We start from the raw sequence: 17,733 nt of genomic DNA, 5'->3' as shown, positions 1-17,733 counted from the left end.
CTCACACTCTGTCTCTCTCTAAAAATAAATAAACATTTTAAAAAAAATCATCATTGATTTCAAATGCTACTGACAACAAAAATGAGAACTGAGACTTGGTCATTCGATTTATGATTTTTTAGCAGTGAATTTTTTTTATTTTAAACATTCTAGATGGAAAATACCCTGAAATACCCTAATACTTTCATAAACAACATATGGTACATTAAGTGTCATGGTGAACATTAGTTGTTGCACTGCCTTGTAATGTCTTGGCACTTTTAGAATTATTTTCCCTCAAGCTAATTGGCAATAAATAAGTAAAAAAAAAAAAAATTTTTTTTTTAATTACTACTTCACACTGCTACCAGTAAACTAACCTTTAGAAATCATAGCTCCTAGTTTGAATAAGATTTTCTTTAAAAAAAAAACAAAACAAATTATGTATGAGATTAATATCAACTGGGCTTCAAGTGAGCAATAGGAGACTGCATTGAATAAATTATATGAATTTCAGTGATATGTTTAGTTGTTATTAAGTATCCTTTGCTGGTGTTACTGTCACTACTAGTCTGGTTTCTTGGCTAAGATTAAGGTGGGTGAAGCTGTCAGCTGAGATGTTAAACTGTCATTAAGAGAGCCATTATGGTTTTATGGTATTATGTTTACAGTAAATGAAGTCTTTTGTTATTCTATTAGGAGAATACAGAATTCAGAAGATATTTCTGTGTCTACCAGTGAAGGCCATAAAATGACTCGTCTTGATTTCTATGCTGAGCTTTTGTTTTCCAAGGCTAAAGACATGGAGGAAAATGTTATGTTCTATGCTTAAGATTATACCATATTTTATTTAAACTGAAGAAGAAAACATAATATATCTAGATTATCCATGCCCTTTTCAAACTAATACTCCCTGACTCTAGGGATAGAAGATACTTAAAAATTCCAAATCAAGGCAAACCAGTCCACTGCTTAAAACCTTTTAATGGCTTCTCATTGTCCTTAGGATAAAATCTAAAATCTCTTTTGTTTTAGTCCTCATTCTGGCTTTTTCTCATTTTCTTCAATATGTCATACACTCAGGCCTCAGAACATTCACACATACCATTGCCTTTTTGTAGAAGCCACTCTCTACCCACACCAATTTATTCTAAATAAAACTTGGCTTTTTTCAAGTCTTTTAAACACCATGTCTCTAAGAAAACCTCCTCCACACTTCCTAAATTGCATGCACACATACGCATGTGTACACATTCTTATTAATGCCCACCAAAATTTAGTTTGGGTCTCTTATTATATTTTCTTATAGCAGCTTGTGTTCTTTTGTAGCACTTCTCACCCTTCTAATTATTTGTTTCCACCATCTTATTTTGTACTTTGTTTGTTTAGCTCTTTCACCTCCTTCATTATTTTCTTTTAGGTTTCATTTTTTCCTTTATTTCATTTTTTTTTCTTTGCTGATTTTGAAGTTATATACTCTCTTGCTATTCTGTTAGTGGTTATGCTAGAAATTTTTTAGTGTGTAATTAACTGAACACTTAATGTAAAGAACTTAGAGTATCTTAACTTGTCACCTATCCCAACACATATAGCCATTTTATCAGAACTTTACTTCTCTTTTTATCACACCACAGTCTAACCTAATCTAAATAATCTAATCTAATTATAACTGTTTTATATTATCAATTTTTGTTTAGCTTTACATATATGATGACCATTTCCTTTGCTCACCATTCCTTCCTTTATCTCATATCTCAGATTTACTCTGGGAACAGAAATTTTAATTCTTTTAATTCTATTGATAGTGAACTCCAAGGTTTTTTTCAGTTTCTTCTACTACTACTTCATCTCTTTCTTCTTCTTCCCTCTCCCTTCTTTCTTCTTCTTTCCTCTTCCTCTTCCTCCTCTTCCTCCTCCTCCTTCTACTTCTTCTTCTTCTTCTTCTTCTTCTTCTTCTTCTCCTTCTCCTTCTCCTTCTCCTTCTTCTCCTTTTTTTGTTTTTTAATTTTAGAGAGCATGCAGGCGGGGGAGAAGGGCAGAGGGAAAGAGAGAGAGAGAGCATCTTAATAAGCAGGCTTCCATGCTCAGCATGGAGCCTGACGCAGGGCTTGATCTGACAACCCTTGGATTATGACCTGAGCTGAAACCAAGAGTCAGGTGCTGAACCGACTGAGCCACCCAGGCACCCTGATTCTTTTTATATTTAATGTATGTTCTTCAAAGATAATTTTTCTGGGTATACTAGTTTAGACTGACAATTATTTTTTTCTCAGCACTTAGCAGTGCTGATAGTGTCTTGGCTAAAACTTCAACTCATCATCTTTCCTTTATAGGTAATCTTCATACTCTGTACTTCTAGTGTCTCTGTCTTTGTCTCTTTCTCTGTTTTGTTTATGGTGTTCTGCAGGTTGTCTGGGATATGTTTGGGTGTAGTTTTACTTTATTCTGATTGTTAATCATGTGGTTTCTATTAACAGGCCAAATATCTTTCATCAATTGTTATATTTTTAGCCATTATCTTTTCAAATGTATTGTAGCTCTCATTTTATCACCTGTCAAAATCTACTGAGACATATTTTGGATACTCTCATTCTATCCTGTCTCTTATCTTCTCTTTTATATATTCCACCTCTTTGTCCCCTTGTGTTGCATCTTGATTAGTTTATTTAGAACAATCTCCAAATTCACTAATTCACTCTTGAGCTATTCTAATCACTGCTTAACCTGTATCTTGAGTTTCTAATTTGTTATTACATTTTTCATTTCCAGAAGTTATTTGTAACATTTTAAAATATGCCTGTCAGTGTGCCCCTTATTTTCCAAAAGAATCAATAAGCAAGATATCAAGAGTGACTAGGAAGATTATTTTAGGTAAGATGGTCAGGTATTCAGATTATTTAGGTAAGGTCTTCTTGAGGAAATGAGTTTGAGCAGAGACTTGAATAATGAGAAGTTCTCCATATGAAGATCTGAGGGCAAGACATTCCAGGTAGAAGAAATAACAGATACAAAGACAAAAATATCAGAAATCAATAAAAGCAGAAACAAGTCAGTTATGTTTGAGGAACTATATGAAGATTGCCTCAGTTACTTAAAAATCAAGAGGCTATTGAAAGCTTTTTCTATAGTCAAGATTATAGAGTGGCAAGAAATATAATTGTTACAGAATATATGAACTGGATTTTTCATTTTTCTGTCTTATAAAGAATATCACAAAAAATCATGCTCTTTGCAGTCAGATGTTCCATAAATGTTGCCATGTAAACAAACCATCACTTGGCTAACATAATTAGTTGTATGAAGCATAAAAAGAAAGAAAGAAGGACAGAAAGGAAGAAAAGATCAACTTCCTTTGTGGCCATTACATTTTTCCTGAATATTTGTTATAGTTTGATACTAAATTGGCCACTTTAGCACCACATGGTTTCTAAGTGACATCAGATTTTAGTTCTCTTTGTAATTTCATCTGTTTTCCTTCTGAAGAGATAACTTTCATAATGAATATCTTAACATAACTTTGAATTTATCAGTTTGCCAAAATTGTATTCTCATGCTCAGATTGAATAAAGTAAAGCTTACGTTACTTCTGTATTTAAAATCTTCCTCTTAGTTTTCTGTTACATAAAGAACAAAATTTAAGTTTATTTTCAAGACTTGTATGGCTTTGCTAAGATCTTGTTCATGTCCACCTCTCTGTTTTATATGGAGAGAATATATGTGTATATATGTTCAAGGTTTTTCATTGAGGGCATTATTTATAATAGCAAAGCGTTAGAAATATATTCTGGTTTGCAAAAACAAAGCAGGAAAGATAAAAACTAACAGCATGGTTACCTATAAGGGGGTGACGTAGATGAGGCAGAGAGGAAAGGATGGAAGTTCTGTGAATAGACCTTGTGTAATTTTATGTAAATATCCTACATATTCCAAAGAATACACATTTAAAAAAAATAATAAAGCAATCCCTAAACATGTGAGAAAGAATGTAGCATATAAACCTGACTGCATTATATGACACAGAAGAAAGAATTATGTGAGGTGACTTTAACCAGTATTTTGACTGTACATTCTTAGTGGAATATATTCTAAGGACAAGGAGATGCTTCAAAGAAATGCTTTTGGTAATACTAGTAATAGTATTGCCATTGTTATTTTGAAACTTAAATGATAAATATGTAATCATGTTAACATTGTTAGGAAACCAAGATTTTCAGGGTAAGGGAAAAAAAACAAGAGTAAAATGAAAGAAGTAAAAACACTTTAATATTATATGTGAATTGGAAATGTCAGTGCAAATTCATGAATTTCTTTTCTTTTTTTTTTTTTTAAATTTTTTTTTTCAACATTTATTTATTTTTGGGACAGAGAGAGACAGAGCATGAACGGGGGAGGGGCAGAGAGAGAGGGAGACACAGAATCGGAAACAGGCTCCAGGCTCTGAGCCATCACCCCAGAGCCCGACGCGGGGCTCGAACTCACGGACCGCGAGATTGTGACCTGGCTGAAGTCGGACACTTAACCGACTGCGCCACCCAGGCGCCCCAATGAATTTCTTTTCTTTTTCCTAGTCTGGTCACTGAAGTACCTAAAAGCAGTGACAGCTCAATCACATTGAACTAGACCTGGATTATGGTCTTTAAACATTATTTTCCTTCAGGTGCCTGGGTGGTGGCTCAGTCAGTTAAAATGCCTCTGACTCTTGGTTTTAGCTAGGACATGATCTTACAGCTTCAGGGGTTCAAACCCTGCATCAGGCATGGAACCTGCTTGCGATTCTCTCTCTCCCCTCTCTCTGCTCCTCCCTCACTTGAGTTGTCCCTCTCAAAATAAACTTTAAAAACAATCTTCTTAAGATAATAGAATAAAAATAAACATTATTTGCCTTTAGGGGCACCTGGGTGCTCAGTCAGTTGAGCATCAGACTCTTGATCTCGGCGTGGGTAGTGATCTCTTGATTCATGAGTTCGAGTCCCACATGGGTCTCTGTGCTTGGGGATTCTTTTTTTCATTCTCTCTCTGCCCCTCCCCCACTCATACTCATGCTCTCTCTGTCTCAAAATAAATAACTTAAAAAAATAAACATTTTTTTTCCTTTAAAAGGAAGCTAGCTGCTTCTTTGCAATCCTGGTCTAGATTAGAAAGTGTACAGAATGAACCTAGAACATCTTGTTCCAACAAGCAAGGAAGCTCTAAAGGCTGAATTGTCAACAGAATACAGAAGCCAATGTTAAGGGTTCCCCATTGGCCAATATGAGAACATTTGAGCATCAAAAGGAAGAACAATTGCAACTGAAGCATGCTGAATGTTTTAAAATCCATTAGTTTATGATAATCAGAAAATAGAAGTGCCTCTCGAAGCCTTTAGTCCGCACTGGAGATACAGTAGTGTACCAGCTCCTTACTGTGCAAATGAGCAATTAAAGGAAAAAGTTACGCATAATTCCTTTTTTTTTTCTTAAACAAATTGTATTTCAGGACCAAATAGCCATCATTTAAGGAAGATTCTTAAAGAAGAATCTTTAAGATAATAAATATGGAAGACGTGATAGTCTAAAAATATTACTATTTTGCATCTGCTAATAAGATAATTGAATCAAACATCATCATCAGAAGATAAATCTATTAGAGGAAAGGTTGTTTGGGGAGCTTTACAATGGATGGTGGGGTCAGACTATCACCATCAGACCACAATGATCACTTGAGCATCATTGAAATTAGACTTTATGTGCCTTCTGAAATGTTGCATCACTTTGGAAGTATTCTTGCTGAAAACATTGAATATGAATCTAAGCAGTTCTTTTTTAAGTTTATTTATTTTGAGAGAACAAGCGAGCATGAGTGGGGAGGGGCAGAGAGAGAGAGAAGGAGAGAGAGAATCCCAAACAGGCTCTGTGCTGTCAGCACAGAGCTGGACACAGGGCTCAATCCCACGAATTGTGAGATTATGTCCTGGGCTGAGCCACAATCAAGAGTCCAGGTGCCCCTCTAAGTAATTCTTTAGGCCAATGGTTCTCAAATGTGGTTTAGGAAGCTCTTGGAACCCCTGAAACTTTTTCAGGGGATACCCCAGGTGAAAACTAAATAATATAAGTTATTTGTCCTTTTCACTCTCATTCTCTCACAAATATGTAATGAAGTCAGCTACAGACTACATGATCTAGTAAATTTAAATACATTGAATACAGAAGCATATATAACTAGCTGTCTTCTATTGAGCTAGACATTAGAGATTTGCAAAATTGTAAAAAAAAACCTCATTGTTTTACTTTGAAAGTGTTATTTTTCATTAAAATGTTTTTAAAAACACATTTATAGAGTTATCAATTAGAGATATTTTTTAAATTTATTGGTTTAATTTATAATATGGTAAATATAAACGGATATAACTCACCTAAACAAAAGCTCTTTGAGGTCCACAGTAATTTTTAAGACTGAAATTACGAGATTCAGAAGTTTGAGAACCATTTGCTTTAGAATTAATTCAAGTCTTATCAGAATTACTGGGAAATAGAACAAAGTGACCACAAGAAACAAAACAAAGTATAATGTAAAATGGTCTGTAGTAGAACTGATGACCTAGCTTCTTCAAAAAGTTAATGTCCTAAGGACTCAGTAGAGCAAATTTCAGTACAAACCAGGCGTTAGAGGATAGCAAGGAATTGGTATAGTTATGTATGAAAATGCTTATATGTTTTAAAGATGCATGATATAGAAATGATGTGACATCTGTAATTAGCTTTAAAATACTTTAGTAAATAGGGATAAATGGAGCAAGTATAGCAAAAATGTAGGTAATTGTTGAAACTGAAGAGTGGATGTAATGGGAGGATCATTCTATATTTTTGTGTGTTTGAATTTTATCTTGATATAATTTACTTTTTAAAAAGAACACATGCACCTTCTCAGAGGCTTTGCCTGATCATTTATTCCAACATAGTAACATCTTTCCACCTGCTGTTGTTATTACTGTGTCCTGTTACTGGGTTTTATTTTCATGGTAAGTCTTATCACCTTGTGAAATTTTTTTTTATTGATCTTTTCTTTGTCTTCCCCTCTAGACAATAAGTTCCATGAGAGCAGGAACATTTTCTGTCTTGTTTTCTGTTATCTCCTGTGTGCCTAAGAAAATGACTGGCTTATTATATCCACTCAATAAGTACTAATTGAATGAATGAACTATAAAAGCTATGTGTTATAGAAAAACTAGAAAATAAATAAGCAAATGAAGAAAATAAAAATTATCCTTCCTTAGCCACCCAGAGGTAACTGTTCCTGTTAAGTTTTCAATCCTTCCAAATCATTTTCTGGGAAAAAAAATACACACACACTCACACTCTGTCTTCCTAGAGCTCACTCCCACAAATCATACATAATATAATCATCTGCAACTTGTGTTTTTAAAATCATACTTTTAAGGGTACCTGGGTGACTCAGTTGGTTGTGTCCAACAATTGATTTCAGCTCAGGTAATGATCCTAGGGTTATGGGATCAAGCCCCACATGGGGCTCCGTGCTGAGCATGGAGCCTGCTTAAGATTCTCCCCACTTCTCTCTTGCTTGTGTACACTCTCTCTCTGTTTAAAAATATATAATAATATTTTTAAACATTCTTATGTTACTAAATATTTTTCTACAGAATCATTTACTTTTTTGAGTAGTATTCAATTTTGTGTATAACATTATATTTAATCCTGTCTTCAGATATATAAGTAAACATATGTTTGAACTAAGATATTGCACTCAGTCTTTTTTTTTTTTTCTTGTTTTTTTTCTTGTTTTTTTTTTTTTTTTTTTTCTTTTTGAGAGACAGAGACAGAGCATGAACGGGGGAGGGACAAAGAGAGGGAGAGACACAGAATCCGAAGCAGGCTCCAGGCTCTGAGCTGTCAGCACAGAGCCCAATGTGGGGCTCAGACTCACAAACCGCGAGATCATGATCTGAGCCAAAGTCGGACACTTAACCAACTAACCCACCCAGGCGCCCCAATATTGCACTCAATCTTGATTTTTACCTTAGGACACATTCCTAGAAGTGAAATTGCTGCATCAAGGTGCACACATATAAAGCTGTTAGAAGTTGGAGTGTTCATTCAGTTAAGCAGGTCTTAATCTCAGGATTGTGAGTTCAAGCCCCATGTTGGGTTCAGCGTTGGGCATGAACCCTACTTTAAACAAACAAACAGAAGCTGTTAGAAGTCAGGATATGTGGGGGCGGGGTGAGTTGATGATTAGAGGGTGATATGGTGGGGGTGTCTCTTGGTTGAAAGGTGGTAATCTAGGTGCTGTTTACATAGGACTGTTTAGTTTGTGAAAATTTATTAAACTGTATATACTTCTGTGCATTTTTATTATGAATGTTATATTTCAGTAAAAAGTTTTTTAAAAAACATAAATAAGTTTTGAATAAGCATGACAGACACTATCAAATGTGTGGTCAACAAATGTAAAGTCTTCCAATATGACATTATTGTAATAAGTATACATCCCACATTTAAAGTAAAATGTTAAAACTTGAACTTATAGAGTAGTGCAATACATGGGATGAAAAATAACCTGTTGAAAAAATATTTTTCAAGTATGGACTTGAAGCCTTTGAAACTTTGTTTTAATTCAGTACTTGTAGGAATAACTGAAGAAAGAAAAAGAGCTGCATTGAAATTCTAAAATGGTATTTGGTGAAATTGTTGAAATCTCATTTAATTTTACCAGTAATATTTGTCTAATGAAATTTAGTGTTATTTATTTTTACATCCTAAATTCACTGTAAGTACTTTAGTTTACACGTAGATGAATGAATTCTGTGGGTTTCAGGAATATATGCACTAAATAAAATGCATCAGAAAGACTATAACTTTCCCTTTTAAAAACATGCTTATAGAGGGAGCCAAATAAGGGAAGGAAAAACTGAGTCGATGTGCTACTCTGATAGTTTATTGGTTATTTCCTCTATGACTCTGAACTTGGTGGTTAAACTAGTAACAATAAAAACAATTTAAAAATAAAATTTGGGTAAACCCAAGGGAATGCTTTTTCCACTTTGGATTATTTTGTCAATAAGTCTGTATTAATAAGTTTTATTAATAAGTTTGGGTTAAGAGGGGCACCTGGGTGGCTCAGTCGGTTAAGCGTCTGACTTCGGCTCAGGTCACAATCTTGCGGTTTGTGAGTTCGAGCCCCACGTCGGGCTCTGTGCTGACAGCTCGGAGCCTGGAACCTGCTTCAGATTCTGTGTCTCCCTCTCTCTCTGCCCCTCCCCCACTTGTGGTCTGTGTCTATCAAAAATAAATAAATGTAAAAAAAATTAAAAGAAATAAGTTTGGGTTAAGAATTTTTAATATATGCATGCAAGTATGTGTCCACACGCATATTTTAACTACCCAGATCCTTATTAGAAACCACCACTGGTGTCATTTGGTATATTTACTTTCAGGTTTTATCCTATATTTGATTTTTTGGCTTTCTGTATGGTTAATGGTCTGTATCTCTATTCAAGTTTATATCCTACCTTTTTTTAAAAAAAAATGTTTACTTCTTTTTGTGTGAGAGAGAGAGAGGCAGAGCATGAGCAGAGGAAGTGAAAGAGGGAGACACAGAATCCAAAGCAGTTTCCAGGCTCTGAACTGTCAGCACAAAGCCCCAATGTAGGGCTTGAATCCACAAACCACAAGGTCATGACCTGAGCCAAAGTTGGACACTTAACCCACTGAACCACCGAGGCACCTTATCTCCTACCTTTTAAAAACATGATAATAGCAGTTGCAGTGGTCCATGTTTTGTTTTGTTTTGTTTTGTTTTGTTTTAATTTATTTTTGAGAGAGAGTGTGAGCGTGGGCGGAGCAGAGAGAGGGAAACACGGAATCCAAAGCAGGCTCCAGGCTCCGAGCTGTTAGCACAGAGCCTGATGCAGGGCCCGAACGCACAAACCACGAGATCATGACCTGAGCTGAAGTCAGATGCTCAGCCAGCTGAGCCACCCAGGCGCCCCGTCCATGTTTTATTAATTACCTTAATGGATATGTTAGACCTAATTCTCAAGCAAGTGAAAGTACCATAATTTATATAACTATTTGTTAAATATTTATGGTTGTAAAAAAATTACATTTATCAGTCATATTGAAATCTTTCATTTGTCTTTGTACATGAAAACATTTTCACGTTAAATATTTTCTTAAAATGCCTAAAAAAGTGTGAGCATTTTTTTTTAAGGCCAAGAAGCAGTTTTTTTAATTTTAGGGAGTGCACTAGCAGAGGAGAGGGGCAGGGGAAGAGAGAGAGAATCACAAAAAAGCTTCACACTCAGTGCAGAGCCCAACGTGGGGCTCAGGCCCACAACCCTGGGATCACAACCTGAGCTGAAATCAAGAATCGGACACTCAACTGACTTAGCCACCCAGGCACCCCAAAATGTGTAAACATTTTTAAGCTTTTTGATAACATATTGCTATGTTTCCAAAAGCGTTGTGTTCCTGAGCTAGTAGTGTTTGACCATGCAAGCTTATTACACCATTGCCAACATTATAATCTGTTTTGTTAAAACATCACAGATTAGAATTTTGGTTAAAGGCAGACTCTAGAACGTGGCTGCCTGAATTTGAATGGCATTTTCACTACTTACAACTGTATGATTGTGGGCAAGATAATTGACCTGTCTTTCACTTTCAATGTTACCATTAAAATTTGCAAATTTATAAAACCTATTAATATATTGGGTTGTATAAGCACTAAATGGGGTAAGACAGGTAATGCTGTTTGTTTTTGCATACTTTATTTGCACTAAAGAAAAATACTGGTTTTATATATTTAGATTTTTTGTGAGTTACTAATATGTTCTAGAAGTCAGATGAATATGAATAAATTAATAATTTAAATCATAGGCATCTCCTAGAGAGTACAGGAAGAAAAGACCAGAAAGAACCAAAGGCTGACTAGGACCATACATTGAGGGGCGAAAAGAAAGACAAGACCCATTTAGGGAGATAGATAAGAAGTGATCTGAGACATAAGGTAGAAATAACATTAAGGTATTTATTAACAAAGGTTTGCAGTTTGCATCAAGCATTATTAAATGTTAAGTAGCAGTGATTTTGATGAAAGTTTTATTGCTAGTAATTACCATTTTTGTGAAATTTAATTTGGAATATTCTTCCCTCTAGGCAATATAAAATTTATGTGATATTTTCAGGGCACCTGGGTGGCTCAGTCAGTTAAGCGTCCAACTTTGGCTCAGGTCATGGTTTTGTAGTCCGTGGGTTTGAGCCCCGCATTGGACTCTGCGCTAACAGCTCAGAACCTGGAGCCTGCGTCAGATTCTGTCTCCCTTTCTCTGCCCCTCCTCCGCTCATGCTGTTTCTCTCTCAAAAATAAATAAATATTAAAAAATTTTTTTGAATTTAAAATTTATGTGATATTGTCTCCTCTCATTAAAGTGTACTTGCTTTGGGGTGCCTGGTTGGCTCAGTTGGTTTAGTGTCTGGCTCTTGATTTCGACTCATGTCATGATCCCAGGGTCATAGGATTGAGCCTTGTGTCCAACTCTCTGGGCATGCAACCTGCTTCAGATTCTCTCTCCTTCTATCCCTTTCTCCTGCTCATGCTCGCTCACTCTCTCTCTCTCTCTCTCTCTCTCAAAAAATTAACTTGTCTTCATGAACTGAATCTTACTAATGTTTATATATTTAATATTGGTGATAAATAACGTGGCTTCAAAGACCCATGCCATACTCCAATATGGACTGAGCTTCATGATTTGCCTTGTATAGCAACTGAAGACCCAAAGTGTTGTGAGGAGTTAATAAATATGTTTTTAATGTACGTAATATTCACAATTAATTGATTAATGATCATCAGTCTTGACAATAATTTCTGAAGAAAAATCTGTATGATTATTAGAACCTAACGAATATAGAAATTGATTGAAAACCATTCTTAGCCTCTTTATCTTAAGCAGAGTTTCTCTATGTGAAGCTAACCCTCTCTTCCATATAGATATCAACCTTTTGACTGTGTTGTCATTTTCTGAGTGGCTGAACAAAGTTAATTGATTGCATGACTATTTTGTTAGAGTCAGTTGTATGCAGTGCTTATTATTATGACAAAATTGAGTGAGTCATTGATGAGTCCGTGAATAAGTATTGGAGTACTGTTGCTTTCAGGCCCTGGCTTAGGGAGTGGGTATTGTGAGAAAATCAGCCAGGTAATTATGCTTAATTCAATATAAATCTTAAATAGATTCCAAACATACTTACTAACTCCCCTATTGGAGTTTAGGTGCTAAATTAGGCAAATTATAATAATATGTCATAAGTACAGTATAGAAGAATACAAAGGGTATTGTATGTTGTGGGGAAAATTAGAAAAATGTTTGAGGGGATGATTCTGAAGGATGTGTAGAAGTTAGCCAGGCCAAGAGAACACAGAGCATAATTTGAAGAATGGACAAAGGCCATAAGATTAGAGATAGGAAAGAATGGTGTCCTTGGAGTGGTGAAATACAATTCTATGTTATAACAGTTGCATTTGTCTCCTTTGAATAGATCCTTGATCAGGAATTTGCATGAAAATACAGAACTGAAAATCTGTTAATGAAAATTCAAATCTTGATTTTAAAAGAAGGTGAATTCTAAAAAAAATAACCCAGTAAAGTGTTTATATCAAGAAATTGCCCAGTTTAGTCATGATTTCAGTTTTTCAAGCATTGGTCCATTTAAAAAGTTATCTCTTGTAGTATAATATATACAGTTTACCTGACCTTGTTGAAAGATTACACTGGCCCCTCTTTAATTCTATACATGTCATATTAGTGTTTGATCAACAATAAGTAAACTGTAGTGTTCAGACCCAGTCTCTAACTAGTAAATTGAAATAATCTGTATTTATTATTAGGAAATTTTCAATTGTATAGAAATATACAGTATAATAGTCATGTTCCTGTCACCCAGAACTAATAATATGTTATTTGATCATGTTTGCTTCTGATATGCTTTCTCTTAAGGAACTATCACATCCTTTTGTATGATTTAGAAGTTCGCATTAATGCATACTAAATGCACTCTTGTTAATTTACTCCTGCAACTTGCTTTTCTTACCAAATTAGCAAAAATTAAAAATCTCAACACCACCAAGTGTTGTCAAGGATGTGGGAAAGAAATTTGGTGATATCTACTAAAGTTCAAACTGTAAAGTCCGGCACTTATACTTCTAGTGTATAACTTAGAAAAATTCTTATACATGAACACAAGAAAGCATTTAGAAGGATTTTCATTTCAATATAGTTTGTAATAGTGTAAAACGAAAACAACCTTATGTACCTGCCAATAGTTGAATGGTAAATAAATTTCAGTCTGTCTTCTACTTAGTTTATATTGCCCTAGAGCATACATAATAAGTACTTAGTTTTTATCCATCAAGTTAATTATTAGTACTTTGGAAATATATACACACAAGACAATCTAGTTATGGTGTGCTAACTCCATTCTGAAGGAGTGATTCTTCTAGATGTTATCACTACAGCTAGATCTAAATCAGCAGCAGGAGCAAGAAAATCCCCTTTACCCCCCATTCCTGATCTTTTCATTTTCTGTCATTCTTCCCAAGCTATCTCTCTCCTTTTCTTGTTTTTGCTTTTCTAATTTGGACAATCCTAGAGGTGACTCTTTATGTTTTTTCTAGCTCTTGAGCTACTGGAGTCATGATATCAGCAAAATACTTTAGTATAGACCAAGGCACTGCTAACAAAAAGTGAGATTTTCTGTGATAACTAAAATTTTTCTAAAAATTCTTTACATATTTATGTATCCTGTATTCACTACATAAGTGTTCATTGATTGAGTGATTTTACTGTGTGACAGAAATATGCTGAAGGAGTATATTTGCCATTTTAACTGGATAACAGACTATAATGTGTTCCTTAAGTTCTCAAATACGTTTAAAGCAAAACGTTTAACATAGGTACCCTAGGATGGGGACAAGGCTGTGGGGGAAAAAAATTAAAGCATTTCTCACTCTGGTCACTGTTTAGAGTTTTGAAAAAAGAAGAATCAGGAGTATAAGCCTGATTTGGGTAGCTCTCTTAAAGATGGAACAGGACTTAGGTCTAGTTCATCCTTAAAATTATCTCCAGCCAGGTCCTTGTCTCTAGGAGTGGTCCAAAAAGGACAAGAATGCCTTTATTGCCCTAGCTAGGGAGCAACAACCTAATTTGCGTAGTTAATGTAAAGGAGGAAGAGGAGTTCCTTGTATCTCCTTTTCTTATTTCTGGACTGTGGAATAATTAACTTTAAATCAACCATATCAAAAGTCTAGAAGAGTTTTTTGTTTTTTTGTGTGTTTTTTTTTAAATTAACTCATTTATTGTTGGTGTTACTTTTGTTAGAAGAGTTTAGAATTGGAGAAATTTCATTAATTCATTTTGTAACATTGACTAGGAATAACAGACTTACGGAGAGCATGTTTTATGTGCTACAAACTACATAAAACAGGAGCAGAATCAAAACTAATGATTTCTGTGTTAAATTTGAATATAAATTAGGTAGTAATGATTTTTTGAAGAAAATGATTTTATAAGGTCTTGAGTTAGCAAAATTTAGTTGTTGAAGAAGAGAAATGAGATAGTAAAGGAAAGGACATTTCTCTCTTTCTTCTTTCAGTAGGTCACAGCACTCTATTCTTTATGAAATACAAATAAATAGATCCCTGGCCTGAGGAATTCAGTCTTGTGGGAGAAAAAGATCTATAAGTCAGTTATTACAAGACAGTGTCATAAGTGTTATAGCATGCTGTTGACACAAGGGAAACAAAAATCTGCTTCTGCTTGGGAGCATGTGGATCTTTAAAGATGAGTAGGAGTTTGACAAGTTGAAAAGGTAGAACACTCTAGGCAGAGGGAACCGTGCACTGCAGTTTGAGAGACCTGACACCACATAGCATGTTTGAGGAACTGCAAGTAGTTAGGGACACAGGAAGTATGAGGGTTGAGTTGAGTTGGAGACAAAGCATAAAAAATTGAGCTTCATGGGTAGCATGGGATGAGATGCTTCACTTAACAATTTTTTAAGGTACTGTGTACCATATTCTGTGTTTACTTGTCCAGTCTCCCCCTTTTAATTCTTCCAAATTCTATTCAGCAAGTATTTACTGAACACTTATTGTGTGCCAGGCACTATTCTAGGCAGTGGGGATATCTGGCTGAATAAAATAGACATGGTCTTTGCCTTCACATAGCTTAGAGTCTGCATGGCTAACAGTGGTAAGTATATAAGGAACTAGAATATAGCATGCTAAGTGCTAAATAATGTAGTGTTGCAGGTATAGGAACCTAGAACAATGACAACCAACCAAATCCAAGTTGCGTCCTGAATGATTGAGAGTAAGATTTGGTGAGAATTAGGAGTGTGGGGATAGAAAGAGAGGATTAGGAGTATTCTAACAGAGGAAACTAACAAAGTGTGTAAGCCCAGAGTTGAGAAATATCATACCACTTTCCCAACAGGTTTCCCTCCTCCACCCTTAGCCCCTTGCAGTCCATTCTCACCACAGCAGATTGATCCTTTAAAAGCATAAATTAAAATTGTGTCAGTCTTATGCTCAGAATACTCCAATCCTCCTTTCCTGTCTCTCTCAAAGTAAAATAGAAATTTCTTACTATGGCCTATAAGGCCTGATGTGATCTGCCTTCCTACATTTCTTTCTTTCTTTCTTTCTTTCTTTCTTTCCTTCTTTCTTTCTTTCTTTCTAACGTTATTTGTTTTTGAGAGAGAGACAGAGTGCAAGCAGGGAAGGGGCAGAGAGAGAGGGAGACACAGAATCTGGGGCAGGCTCCAGGCTCTGAGCTGTCCACACAAAGCCTGATGTGGGGCTCAAACTCACGAACAGCGAGATCATGACTTGAGCCTAAGTCAGCCTCTTAACCAACTGAGCCACCCAGGCGCTCCTGCCTTCCTACACTTCTGATCTCATTTCACTCAGCCTGGGTTACTCCACTCCAGCCACCCTGGCTTCTTTGCTATTCCACAAACATTTTAGAAATGATTCCGTATCACAACCTTTGCACAAACTGTTCCTTATAGAAGCTTTCCCCCAGGTAACATGTTTGGTTGGTCATGGTTGGTACCATGACAGTTAGTACTTTTTATTTTTATACCTTTGTTACTGCTGCTTCTAAATTCCTAAAATAGTGCTTTGCACATAGTAAGCACTCCATAAAATTATTATTGAATTATACATAGTAATTAATAGGTTATGAGTGAGACTGTTTTATTTTCCTGTATTTGTATCTTGCAGGGCACTTAAGTGTTAGATGAATTTATATGGTAACAATAAAACCCAGTTGAATTTTTTTTAAACCAGCTTGAATTTTTTAGTATATTTTTTAGACATATGTTTTCTTATAATGATTCTTTATAACTTTTCAGTTTTTTAACTATCAGTAAAGAAATATTCACAGTATTATTGAGTGCTGTGTTTTCAATTCATAGTTTATGTTTATTCTTTTTGACCCTCAGATTTGTCAGATTAACATGTCTGAATCATTGATTTTATTTATGGAAATTCAATATTATAACAATAATAAAAATAACTACATTTTAATAAATACTTAAGCAGTTGTTTTCTAACAGGCTATTTTTCCTAAGATGTCATATTCTTACTGGTTATGTCTTCATTCAGTAACAGATATAAACACTATATTATATAGACAGTGATTCAACTGTTCTATGTTTCAGTTATTTAAAACTGTAAAATTTTACACTGAATTCTAAAAATACATTGGTTATACATAAGAGTCACAGTTTACTACCCAAAGTATATGTTCCACATATTGCTAGTCCTAGTAAATGCTAGTTATTGTTCTCTTATTCATCATCATTTTTTTCTGTGGTCTCTGTTTTGTACAACTTACATCATTCCTACTTTCTCAGAGCATCATCTGGGCAGCCTTGAATAGAAAAAAAAATCATGGATAAGCAGTTAAATGGCTGTTCACTGCACAACAGTGGGAAAGGTGACCAAGTGTTGCTTTTAAACAGATTTTGTATCATAGCCTGTTTGTTTCTTCATATCACTTACGATATGCCAGCTCCTTCTCTGTTCTTTTTTCCTATGTAGTGCCTTCCCAGTCATGTCCTGTTGCTAAAACCACCAAATGAGTTGGTAATGGCCACATGTCAAATACAGGTGTTAATTTTTAGGTCATGAATTAGTAGATCAGCAAAATATGAAATGTTAAAATGTAAGGATTACCTATTTGTCACAAATATAAAGTTTTTTCTCTTGCAAAAATTATAGGGGATGGAGTGTTAGATCTCTCTACAAAGAAAACCAGCATAAAATCTGAAGAGTCATCCATATGTGATCCTTCTTCTGAAAATTCAATGGCTGGGTAAGCAATATCTAGGAAATATAATTTAATATTAATATAAAATTATCTCTACAGAGAACTCTTAATACTACTTTGAGTAGATTGACATATATAGCTTTCCTCCAGAATTTTTGTCACTCATAAGTGTGTGTCTCTCATACCTTTCATTCGTCCTTTCTCTTTCTTTTTTATTCTTTCTGTTAAAGAAAAGTTATCAGAACAATCACCAAACTTTAGTTCATGTTACTAAAATGAACTACCAACTTAACCATAGACTACAAACCAAGAAGCAGGACGAGTAAAGAAAATTTAAAATTCAGTACTCAGGAGGCAATTTTAAGGGAAATATGTGATTTCACTATTTACTTTTTTTAAAACAATCAACAAATTTTAAAAGTACT

General features: G+C 34.9%; 1 protein-coding gene across 5 annotated transcripts in view; it reads left to right on the top strand.

Annotated features, from left to right (window-relative positions):
* The window catches only part of LCORL (ligand dependent nuclear receptor corepressor like), a 164,425-nt gene that overhangs the window by 114,856 nt on the left and 31,836 nt on the right, over positions 1-17,733 (top strand). For 4 of the 5 annotated variants that reach the window (XM_047090449.1, XM_047090447.1, XM_047090446.1 and 1 more), the window contains exon 6: positions 17,260-17,353. The exons of the other annotated variant lie outside the window; for it this stretch is intronic. In XM_047090449.1, coding sequence (XP_046946405.1) covers positions 17,260-17,353 — 94 coding nt within the window. The remainder of the gene's footprint in view (positions 1-17,259; positions 17,354-17,733) is intronic. 5 annotated transcript variants of the gene reach the window in all.

The sequence above is a fragment of the Lynx rufus genome, unplaced genomic scaffold, assembly GCF_022079265.1.
Source record: "Lynx rufus isolate CCGP_SWC_20201006 ecotype Redwood Valley unplaced genomic scaffold, mLynRuf1.p SCAF_3, whole genome shotgun sequence".
NCBI lineage: Eukaryota > Metazoa > Chordata > Mammalia > Carnivora > Felidae > Lynx > Lynx rufus.
The sequence above is the reverse complement of the archived record's forward strand: the minus strand, read 5'-3'. Positions and strand labels throughout refer to the sequence as shown.